The sequence below is a fragment of the Ranitomeya variabilis genome, chromosome 2, assembly GCF_051348905.1.
Source record: "Ranitomeya variabilis isolate aRanVar5 chromosome 2, aRanVar5.hap1, whole genome shotgun sequence".
Classification (NCBI taxonomy): domain Eukaryota; kingdom Metazoa; phylum Chordata; class Amphibia; order Anura; family Dendrobatidae; genus Ranitomeya; species Ranitomeya variabilis.
The window spans coordinates 552,622,879-552,635,143 of record NC_135233.1 but is presented as its reverse complement, the minus strand read 5'-3'; the positions used below and the strand labels follow the sequence as shown (position 1 = coordinate 552,635,143).

The 12,265-nt window shown below is 48.2% G+C and overlaps 1 protein-coding gene across 1 annotated transcript in view; it reads left to right on the top strand.

The window, feature by feature from the left end:
* HSD11B2 (hydroxysteroid 11-beta dehydrogenase 2) overlaps positions 1-12,265 on the top strand; it is a 109,652-nt gene that overhangs the window by 85,596 nt on the left and 11,791 nt on the right. The window contains exon 3 of the mRNA XM_077288192.1: positions 6,052-6,237. Within this exon, the coding sequence (XP_077144307.1) occupies positions 6,052-6,237 (186 nt within the window). The remainder of the gene's footprint in view (positions 1-6,051; positions 6,238-12,265) is intronic.

Below are 12,265 nucleotides of genomic sequence, written 5' to 3'. Positions count from 1 at the left end.
ATTATGTGCCCCCTGTATACAACAGACGGTGAGGTCTACAGGTGTGGTAGGGGTTAAGGGACATCAGGTCGGATAGATGGTATCACCTTATTGTCCTCCCCTAGGTAGCGGAAGAATCTGCAAATACGGCTAACTTAAAAGAGATGATCCGTATGGAAGTAAGGGAATCCCTGCGGTCTCTATCCCAGGCGGGAAGTTCAAAACCTAAAACTCCCTTAATCTCTGAATCTTCGGAGGAAGAAAGAGAGGAAGGTTCCTATGGCTCTATTCCCTCTTCCTCGTCTTCGGAAGAGGACTCTGGCCGGTTTTGTCTACCGCTGGACCGAGTGGACAAACTAGTTAAATCGGTCAGGGGTACCATGGGCCTGGAAGAGCCTAAAACACAACCTTCCAGGCAGGAAATAATGTTCAGCGGATTAGACCATAAGAAGCGCAGATCCTTTCCGGTGATAGATAAAGTTCAAGATTTAATTCTCCGAGAGTGGAAGAAGCCGGAGAAAAAAGGCTCATTACCACCAGCTTTAAAACGCAGGTATCCCTTTGAGGATGCAGCCGTTGATACCTGGGACAAGGCCCCTAAGCTAGATGCGGCGGTGGCGAAAGCGTCCAAAAAAGCCTCATTACCCTTTGAGGATATGGGGACCCTTAAAGATCCGCTCGATAGGAAGGCAGACACCTTCCTTAAAGGTACCTGGGAGATGGCGGCCGGATCTCTGAGACCAGCGGTGGCCGCAACGTGTACAGGCAGATCCTTAATGGTCTGGCTGGATCAGTTAGAGTCACAACTTAAGGAAGGTGCATCCAGGAATACAATCCTGAATGCGCTCCCAGTGATTCAAGATGCTGCGGCCTTCCTGTCGGACGCTTCACTGGATTCCGTCAGAATGGCGGCCAGAGCAGCAGGTCTTTCCAACGCGGCTCGTAGAGCCTTATGGTTAAAATGTTGGTCTGGTGACATCCAATCAAGATCCAAGCTCTGCGCTATCCCATGTAAAGGGGAATATCTCTTCGGACCAACTCTGGATGACTTGCTTGAAAAAGCAGGTGATGATAAGAAGAAGTTCCCTAATCTGGCATCAGCATCTTACCGTCGCCCCTTCAACAGAAGGAGGTTTGGTCGCGGAAGGAAACGCGCGTCCTCACCCTCGAGAGATAATTTCAGATGGGAGGATAGACGCAAGAGAGGTACGGGCTATATGTTCCGCCGTTCCTCAAAAGAACGTAAAAAGTCAGACCAATGACTAGCAATCCCTGTGGGAGGGAGATTGGCAGCCTTCTCTTCCGCATGGTCTGACATCACTAATAGTGACTGGGTCCGAGGCATTATATCAGATGGTCTGAGACTGGAGTTTGACCATTGGCCTCGGGATAAGTTCAAATTAACCCCCTTACGTTCCTCCTCTATTGAACAAACGGCTTTGGAAGCTGAAGTCACCAATTTATGTCTTAAAAAGGTGCTGATTGAGATCCCAGATTCAGAAAGAGGAAGAGGGTTCTACTCTCCTCTATTTCTGATTCAAAAACCAGATAAGTCATTTAGGACCATCATTAATCTTAAATCTCTTAATGAATTCCTGGTTAATAAAACCTTCAAAATGGAGTCTATCAGTACTACAATAAAGATGTTGTTCAAACACTGCTTTATGGTAGTTGTAGATCTTAAGGACGCATACTATCATGTTCCTATCCATGAGAACTTCCAGAGGTTCCTGAGGGTGGCGGTGTCTATAGAGGGAATTGTTCGTCATTTTCAATATCGAGCCCTTCCCTTCGGCATTTCTGCAGCTCCTAGGGTATTTACCAAGGTAGTCGCTGAGGTTATGGCATATTTGCGAGAATCCGATATCCTCATAATACCTTATCTGGATGATTTCCTTATTGTGGGGAATTCAGCAGATCATTGCCTTTCGCAAGCAATGACAGCCATAGCCAAACTAGAACATCTGGGCTGGATTATAAATTATGACAAATCCCGTTTACAGCCCCTAAAAATTCAGAGATTCCTCGGACTGTTATTAAATTCTGAGACCCAACAATGCTGTCTGCCGCCTGATAAATTACTCCACATTCAACAACAGGTGTTGAAGGCGATTAATAAACCATCCATGACCCTTAGACAGGCTATGTCACTGTTAGGATCCCTAACTTCGTGCATTCCTGCCGTCCGTTGGGCCCAATTCCATACCAGACCTTTACAGTTTGAGGTTCTGGACAATGATAGAGCCTTACAGGGGTCCTTGCAGGGTCAGGTGACGTTAAGTCCAGTAGTACTTACATCTCTCAGATGGTGGCTAGTAGAAGGCAATCTGTCGGCAGGAGTTCCCTGGGTGACACATGTGACTCGTGTAATAACAACTGACGCCAGCCCTACGGGATGGGGGGCGCACATGGGTGACATCGTAGTTCAAGGGCTATGGGACCCTCAAACATCAGCTTCCTCCAATCAGAGAGAGTTAATGGCTATTGAGCTAGCAGTTAAAAAACTCCTCGTGTATCTACAGGGTCACCATGTCAAGATCCTCTCCGACAACCAGGTGGCAGTAGCCTACGTAAACCACCAGGGTGGAACACACTCCGAATCTCTGATGGATGTAGCAGACCGCCTTCTCCAGACAGCAGAGAGCAATTTACTATCTTTAACTGCTCTACATTTAAAAGGGAAAGAAAACATAAAAGCGGACTTTCTAAGCCGCAACACCTTAAAACAAGGGGAATGGTCCCTGAACAGAGACATCTTCGGTCAGATTGTCCACATGTGGGGTCATCCAGACGTGGACCTGTTTGCCACCAGGGACAACAGAAAAACAAAAAAATTCTGTTCTCTGAATCCCAGGGAGAATCCGTTGGCAGTGGACGCCTTCCTGATCAAATGGGACTTCCGTTTGGCTTATGCGTTTCCCCCGCTGGGCCTATTACCTCTTGTGGTCAGGAAAATAAGGGAGGACCGAGCAAGGGTCATACTGGTCGCCCCTTTCTGGCCCAAGAGAGCTTGGTTCGCGTGGCTCAGGACCATGTCGGTGGAAGACCCCTGGGTACTTCCGGACATTCCCAATTTACTCCATCAAGGTCCGATCACCCATCCGCAGGTGAAGGGGCTCCATTTGACGGCATGGTGTTTGAGAGGTCATTATTAAAAAACAGAGGTTTTTCCCCAAACTTAATTGATACCCTTATGAAGAGTAGAAAAAATATAACAACAAAGATCTACTCTAGAACCTGGAGGAAGTTCTTGGCCTCTTCAGATTTCAGAATTGAAGAAGGGTTACCAATTAACCAAATTTTAGAATTCCTGCAGAAAGGGTTAGAGCTAAACCTATCCACGAGTACACTAAAAGTACAAGTCTCAGCCCTGGGGGCCCTGTTTTCTTGTAACGTTGCTAATAACTATTGGGTATCAAGGTTTATAAAAGCTTCTAGTAGAGCTAGACCTATACACAAGAACAGGTCGGTACCTTGGGATCTCAACCTAGTCCTGTCAGCCTTGACTAGAGAACCGTTTGAGCCCTTACATTCTGCTTCAATTAAATTATTGTCCCTCAAGACAGCGTTCTTGGTAGCGATAACATCTGCTCGTAGAGTAGGGGACATTCAAGCGCTCTCTAGACTCTCCCCATATACAGAGTTTTTACAGGACAGAGTAGTCCTAAAACCGGACTCCGCCTATTTGCCAAAAGTCGCCTCACATTTTCACAGATCACAGGAGATAGTGTTACCATCATTTCTCCCTAACCCCTCTAACGCTAAAGAAGAACTACTCCATACATTAGATGTTAGGAGATGCCTGTTAGAATACATCACAGTCACTAACGCTTGGAAGAGAGAGGATGCGTTATTTTTATCCTTCCAAGGTCCTAGGAAAGGGCTTAGAGTTTCGAAGTTCACACTAGCGAAGTGGATTAGGGAGGCTATCTCTCTGGCTTATACTGCAGGTGGAGGTCCGGCTCCGCAGAATCTGAGGGCGCATTCCACCAGGGCCATGGCTACATCCTGGGCGGAAAGATCTGGAGTATCAATCGACCAGATATGTAAGGCAGCTACGTGGTCGTCCCCTTCCACCTTTTTCAAGCACTATCGGTTGGACTTGGGGTGCTCCTCTGATCTCACCTTCGGGTTAAGGGTGCTGCAAGCTATAGTCCCTCCCTAAGGTAGTTTTACATCTCTGTAATTCTCTCGTAGTGCTGTCATGGGAGTCCGAATAAAGCATTAAGCTACTTACGGGTAGCGGCATTTTTCGGAGGCCCATGACAGCACCCTTAGTTCCCTCCCTATTCACGTGGGGGTTGCACTTCCTATAATGTATATAATGAGATATATATATAGATCTCACGTGTGGTATTTGTATTGGATTAGTTTTGTATATAAACTATATATAATATTTGTGTGCTACTAACCACGGTAGTCCTCTCAGGCTCTAATATACAACTGATGCATAGGGAGAGGTGCCGCCCTTTTGTATCTCTGTAGGTTTCCTGTTCCTGAAGGGCGGATCCCCTCTCTCGTAGTGCTGTCATGGGCCTCCGAAAAATGCCGCTACCCGTAAGTAGCTTAATGCTTTTTTTCTATGGTTTGGGTTCATCTTCCCACATCAATGATCCTTTGGCGGCCATGACCCAGTTCATGGTTTCCAACTATTACTGCTTCCAATATGTTAATGTTAGGAGCAGACTGTTTCTTTTTGACTTCACCTGTAAGTGTTCCTACAGTTATGTGGTGAGCACATCAGTCATATATACAGTATATCAAGGATGTGTAAAGGGGCTTTCAAAGTGTTCTTCCATAGGTCATCATGGGTATAAAGTAACAAACTGAGCATGTACTCTCCTTCCCCTGCACTAGCCCTGGCTCTCAACCACTGGTCCAGTAATGGTCCAGGCTGTAGTGGGGACCTCACCTCAACAGTGCACATTGCTGCAGCCAGTCACTGATCTCTGAGGCTTGTGTTGTCCATATTGACAGAGCCGCCAAACTCAGTGATCAGCAGAAGCGATCGTGTGCTGTAGGTTTGACATGTAAGCCATCAACAAAACATCAGTGCTGAGGAACAGGAGGAACAGCTCAGCTGATTATATGTTAACCTATAGAAAACCCCTTTAAGCACAAAGTCTTTCTGGCTTCAATCTCTTCATGGGCCCTATACCTTATGATTACTACATAATATGCATTTAAAGAACCATTTTTTTTTTTGCTACCCCATCAAAGAACAGAGGTATATAGGGGCATTCCAGAACAGTGTCACTTGCTGGGCTGCTTGCTGTAATTTTTATAAAATCACTGTTTTCTCTGCTGCCGATGTAACAGTACTCTGAATTCTGAGTGCTGTATAACCCCACCAACACCACTGGCAGCTTTCTATGTACACTGTGTATAGGCAGAATACAGCCAATTGGTGGAGGGAAGGGGTTATCCAAAGCTAATAAATATGGCAGCAGATTTACTACTCCTCTAATGAAAATTCTGCTGATTAAAAACGATAGTAAGCAGCCAAGTAAGTGACATATCACTGGAATCGGGGTGTCTGCCTCTACATTATACAGCTCTTAGACTAAGAGGCAAAACCTGTTGACTGACAGATTCCCATTTAAAAATTCAGTGATTACAGTGAAAATTACACAAGAAAATGAATATCTTGAATATAATTAGAATACTGTCCATTGTCTCTTGTATTTGTATTTGTATTTGTATTTGTATTTGGGCTTTGCTCTCAATTTATGAAATAAAAAATATTCTGATGTATGCATTTTTATCCATGCCCCATTCTAGCTAGATTAGAACTAAACATTTGGTAAGAAGGTAGAATGAGGACAGGACTGCTAACTTGTTTTTCAGCATTTCTTCCCTCGGAGAATGATTCATTAATCGCCTCTTGTCCTATAACTTAATATAGTTTTTCTATTCAATCACTTAGTATGGCAGTGCCAGAAGGTTTCCAAATTCTAGCTGTATCCAGCAGATGTAAAGGAAGCACACTGCGGCCAGCTTCTTGTCAACCTCTCTAACCTTTTGTGGTTTCTGCCATTTTAAGGTTTGTTTTCTTTCTTCTTGCTATTTTAGGGCTGTGGGCACTGGTGAATAATGCTGGATACTGTGCTCACTTTGGAGATGCGGAACTGTGCCTTATGTCTACCTACAGAAACTGCATGGAAGTTAACTTTTTCGGGACACTCGAGATAACCAAAGCTCTATTACCCATGCTACGTTCATCTAAAGGAAGGATCGTGACTATTAGCAGCCCTGCCGGTAACTATATACTCTCTACTCTCACCTACAAAGTTAGCCAGCAAAAAGACCCCATACACATTGGAAAAAAGTTGGCTGCGCCCTCCAATATTTCTCCTGAACATTGATGTTTGACGAAAGAAGGATCCAGCTGGTTTTATTTCCAAAGGTCTATCCATTTATTCTCTGGTAAATAAGCCACTGCCAAAGGACTCTGGCAGCAGCCTTCTTCTAAAGTAGTTCCTGTGTTTGGGGGGACTCGAAAGCTGTCGGCTGAGTGATCTATGGTGGGCTTAGCACAACAGATCCTTTAGCTTGACTTTCCTCTGAGTTTAAGTAGGGTAAATGTTGACTTTGCTCGTACATTTTAACATTGGACTTATTTCCAAAATTTATCAGGAGACTTGTCTCTATGGCTATTTAAGAGTAATTCCACCTACAGTTGTTTTGACCATACTACTGTATATGGTTACATGAAATGAGGTAAAATATATATCTTTTGACTTTGTATAAAAATCATAAATGTTGTGTATTCCGCATGATACTTTGCATTTCTTTATGCTTTGTAATGTCTAATCTGGTCAAAGGTTTCTGGCGGAGAAGGCTGGTAGTGCCTGCCAGTGTTCGTCATCACGCCTTACAATCCATGCCATTCACATGAAGTCATTACTACCTTGTAATGGAAACTGAGGCTTTGCCAGTTCATTCACAATGTGTCACTGTTATCAGTCCTACTAAAGTGAGCTGGACTTTAAAATTCTCATGATGCCATCTGCATTAGCCAGAAAACTCCATTCCATTTTCTTCTCCTCTACCTTTAATATTCTAATGGATCATGCAGGTCACTGTAAAAACAAAAAGAAAAGTGATGATAACCTGTTTGCTGATATGGCAGCTGGGCAATTATAAGAGATTAATTTCTTTGGTGTTGCAGTTTATTAAGAGAATTGGATTAATTGTCATGCTTTTACATATCTGTGATTTTACAAATGTGCATGATACCTGCCACTGTGTATGCAGTAAAGTAATCTTTGACTAGCAGGATACTTGCCAATCGTGCACAAGTCCCAGGAAGTACTACAACATGTGCAGCGCCCCAGAGTCCTGGTCGTTGCAGTAACGTAACTCTGCCACTAAGGGGAGTGATGGTACGTCTGATTGCACTAAAGGAGTTCACCTGACCAGGTATCGCAGACACACACTACACTACACACTCCGGCCACCAGGGGGGGTGGTTCTATCTATTAGGCCACTCCTCACACTCTGGTAAAACTGGGGGTTGGACAGGAAGTTAGGGAGAAAGGAGCTAGGGAGAGCTAGGGAGAGCTCGAGAGAGGACCTGTCAGGGGTGGGATCCTGACAGCGGCCTAGGACAGACAGAACGTTACGGAGCCATGCTTGAGTCTTATAGCGGCAGGCTCCTAAAAAAGGACACGAAGCGGAGTATATTGCGGAGAAGTGAGAAGCGAGATCACAGCACAGAGGAGATAGAACCAGAAGGAGTCGTGCCCTTAAGACTGTGGCAACATCCTTCTGAGACGCGTAGCCGGTGGCCGGAGCACCGAGGAAGTAAGAGACTCTACGTATTACTTCAAACAGCGGAAGGACAGTTAACTATAGGTTGGCTGTCTCACCTAAATCACCTAACGAAGACAAAGGAGGCAATTGTGGGAGAGGGGCGTCTCTAGGGTCCCATAACTCCAGGCCTACCCCGTCATACGGGTGCGTCCTAGCCATATCATCTGGGGGACAGAGAAAGAACATCAGAACAGATACGACAGTTGTGGGGACTATCTCGTGGTGCTCAGCAGGGAGGTACTACAACACACAGGCGCTAGAAGGTAGGCACTGATTTCCACCTGCAAAGGGAACTCTGGATGTGCCTTCGGACCGGCCGGTCTCAGCCAGCCCTGTTAGCAGTGCTCTGGATTGCGGATCCTGAAGCCTTCAGTAAAGAGGTAAAGAGACTGCAACCCTGTGTCCTCGTTATTCATCGCACCTTGCACCACGCACCATCATCACACCTTTCATTGGACGCCCCTTAGCAGGGTCACGAACCGGGTCTAGCCACCGTGACAACCCCAGGACTGAGACTGAGAGGCCCGGTATCGAGTACCCCGCGGCCCTGTGTCTGGGGGTGCTCCAACTTGGCGTCACGAACAGGATCTACTTAAGCCTGAAGAATCAGGTCATGTGTGCCTTGGAACTGAGTCTGAATTGTGCTTGAACTGTGATTTATTGCAAGGACTGTGTATTGCCACTTGCCGCCAAAAGTGCCCGCCAAAATCCGTCATCGCCGCGCCGTGTGGAGCTAGAAGGGAGGAGCCAGAGCTTCGTGGGCGGAGCCGGCCGCAAAGAGCGAGGAGCGAGAAGACGCAGTGAGGTGCCGATCCCGGAAGAGGAACGGCCATGTCGGACACCGGAGGAGCGGAGGCGGCGGTCGCAGCCACAGAGGCACTTCAGACCACGCAGTCGACGCAGCCGCAGGCCTTGTATCACTGCCGGATGCCGCAGGGCTTGCCGCTCCCATTAGCCAGCCGGACACTGCCGCAGCTACGACAGCCATAATGCCCTTCTCCATGCCATATCTACCCGGAGCCGCCTGGCTCCCGTGATACTCTGGAGAATCCCATACGTTAACTGACTTTAAAGAGGGGATTTGTAGCCTGCTCGAGTTTCATCCCTTGACGGAGCCTCAGAAAGTTCATATGATAACAGGCCAACTCTTTTGGAGCGGCTTTGAGGGAAGTGAAATCATGGCCCGCCGCAGATAAGAGAACTGCACAACAGGTCTTTGCAAAGCTTAAAACCACCTTTGACACCCGTGCTGCTACAGAAATTAAATTGACATTCTATGGGTGCAAGCAGAGACCGCAGGATAGCTTACGGGACTATGCCCTTAATCTTCAGGAGGCACTGCGGGCCGTCAAGCAGAGTGACCCAAGCAGCATGCAAGATGAAGATAAGGTCCTGAAAGAGCGGTTCATCGAGGGGCTCCTGTGCAGTTACCAAAGGGCCCAGCTCCACTTCCTGGCCATGCAGAATCCAGACCTGACTTTTGCGCAATTCAAAGATAAAGCCATCCAGGCGCTGCCAGAGCGACAGCCCAGCCGTGCCATACTTCCCAAGCGTCAAGCCCTCACATACCACCAGGAGGTGGCGCCGGAAGCAACCGTCTCCGCTGAGGCCGATGCCCAGATCCTGGAAGATGATTCCCCTGCCGGACTATGCCTCCAGATGCAGGAGCTGACCAAGAGCGTTGCTGCCTTAGCCCGGACTGTCCAGTCCCTACAGGAGGCCCCCAAGGAGAAGATCCAGCTGGCTTCCAGACCGGAGGATGTCCCCTGGCAGCGACAGAGAAGGGTTCCATCGACCAGAGGCAGAGACGACGATCGCTTTCACCGGGATGGACGACCTATCTGCCGCCGCTGCCATCAGGTGGGCCATCTTGCAAGGTACTGTCAAACGAGCAACCCCTGGGGCAGAGGGCCAACCCCCAGGCGTAGGACGATCAGGCCCGCAGAATTGGAGAGCCAAGTACATCGGAGGGCGACCGGTTCTCCCCATCGTGATCGACGGTATCCCCATGAACGCTTTGCTGGACACCGGTTCCCAGGTGACGACTATGCCTTACATCCTTTATAGACGTTATTGGGAGGACACCGACATTACCCGTGTCCCTGATGATGATTTCTCCATAATAGCTAGTAATGGTCAACCACTGCCACAAGTGGGGTATAAAGAGGTCACCATTAAGGTGGGGCGGGTAGAATTGGAGGCCCAGGGAATTGTTGTTGTTGATATCGACCGATGTGAATGTAACCCCATGATGACCATCGGTACTAATGTCATAGAGAATTGTCTTGCAGAAGTTATTGTCTTGTTGCAGCAGGTCGCCGAAACAGCGGGTTACAGTGAACAACGTGCCTTGCAGAAAGAAATCAGAGCTCTGATGCAGAGACAGCAGGTGGAGTTGACTGGTGGTGAAATTGGCCAGGTCACAGTGAGTGATGCGAACCCCATTGCAATACCCCCCAGGAGTGAAATGTTAATATGGTGTCGGGCAGCCATAGGCCTCAGGGGTAAAGACTATCAGGCCCTGGTAGAACCTGTATACTCAGATAATAGGCCTACCCTCCTGACAGCCAGAGGGGTGGTCAACGTCCGCAAGGGGAGGGTGCCAGTATGAGTTCTTAACTGTGGGGAGGAAGAAGTCCACCTAACCAAATATGTCACACTTGACAAGCTGTTTACTGTTAATAATAGTGTGATACAGGCACCCGGGCCCTTGGTCCCGTCCAATCCGGCGGAGAACAACGGCTCTGCAGGGCAATCGAAAGATTGATGTCAGGAATTACATGTGGGCACTGATTCTACCCCATCTCACCAGACACAGGGGGCCTACAGGGTGGTTCATGAGTATGAGCGGGTATTCAGTAAGCACCCCCTAGATTTCGGGCAGGTAAAAGGGATTCAGCATCATATCACCACGGGAGATCACCCCCCCATAAAAGAGAGATACCGTCCTGTACCCCCAGCTCATTATCAGTGTGCCAAGAACATATTGCGAGAGATGAAGGAGGCTGGGATAGTGAGAGACAGTTGTAGCCCCTGGGCAGCTCCATTGGTCCTCGTTAGGAAGAAAGATGGCACCATGAGGATGTGTGTGGATTACAGGCAACTAAACCGCATTACACATAAGGATGCATACCCCCTGCCCAGGATAGAAGAGTCCTTGGCTGCTTTAAAGTCTGGTAACTACTTCTCTACCTTGGATCTCACCAGTGGGTACTGGCAGGTTCCCGTGGCAGAGGCGGACAAGTAGAAGACGGCCTTCACGACACCGATGGGACTCTGCGAATTCAACTACATGCTCTTTGGATTGTGTAACGCCCCGGGGACGTTTCAGAGGATGATGGAGTACTGTCTAGGACACAAGAACTTTGAAACCGTGCTGCTATATCTGGACGATGTCATTGTCTTCTCTAAGACCTATGAAGACCATTTGAAGCACCTGGCCGAGGTGTTCGAAGCACTGTCCAACTTTGGCTTAAAGGTGAAACCATCCAAATGCCATCTACTAAAACCCAAAGTGCAGTACCTGGGCCATGTGGTGAGTGCCGAAGGAGTGGCCACAGACCCCGACAAGGTCACGGTGATCAAGGACTGGCCGAAGCCCGGTAACCTCCATGAAGTCCGGCAGTTCCTTGGGTTGGTGGGCTACTACCGGAGGTTTATCAAGGACTTCACCAAGAAGGCGGCGCCATTGCAGGACCTGTTGGTGGGCCAATCCAAGAAACCCAAGGGTAAGAACACCCTATTTGATTGGAACGACGGACTGGAAGGATCGTTCACCTGCTTAAAGTCGGCGCTGACTGGAGAAGAGGTACTGGCCTACCCTGAATATGATCAACCGTTTGTTTTGTATACGGTTGCCAGCAATGTGGGGCTGGGAGCCGTGCTGTCCCAGGTCCAGAAAGGCAAGGAAAGAGTAATCGCTTACGCCAGCAGGAAACTTCGCCCCACTGAAAGGAACCCTGACAACTACTGTTCCTTTAAGCTGGAGTTCCTCGCCGTCGTTTGGGCCATGATGGAGAGGTTCAAGCACTACCTGGCCTCAGCAAAATTCACCGTCTTCACGGATAATAATCCACTAACGCACTTGGACACAGCAAAACTCGACACCTTGGAGCAGCGGTGGATGGCCCGGTTTTCCAATTACGACTTTACCATCAAGTACCGGGCAGGGCACAAGAATGCGAATGCCGATGCATTGTCCTGAATGCCTCATTTGCCCGAAATGGAGGAAGATCCAGAAGCATTTGAAGAGGTTGAGCTGACCGCTTTCCATCGCCCCAAAGCCACCCAGTGTTCCCATCAAGTGGAGAACAGGCGCAAGAATAAACAGGGCGCCCCGTTGAATCCCCTGCCCCATCACGGGTGGGCAGAGAACCAGGATGGTGACCCTGCGGTCTGTCGGGTGAAAGAGCTCCTGACGCAGGCAGGTTTGCCTCCCGGCCCAGAGGATCCACCAGAGACCCTACAATTG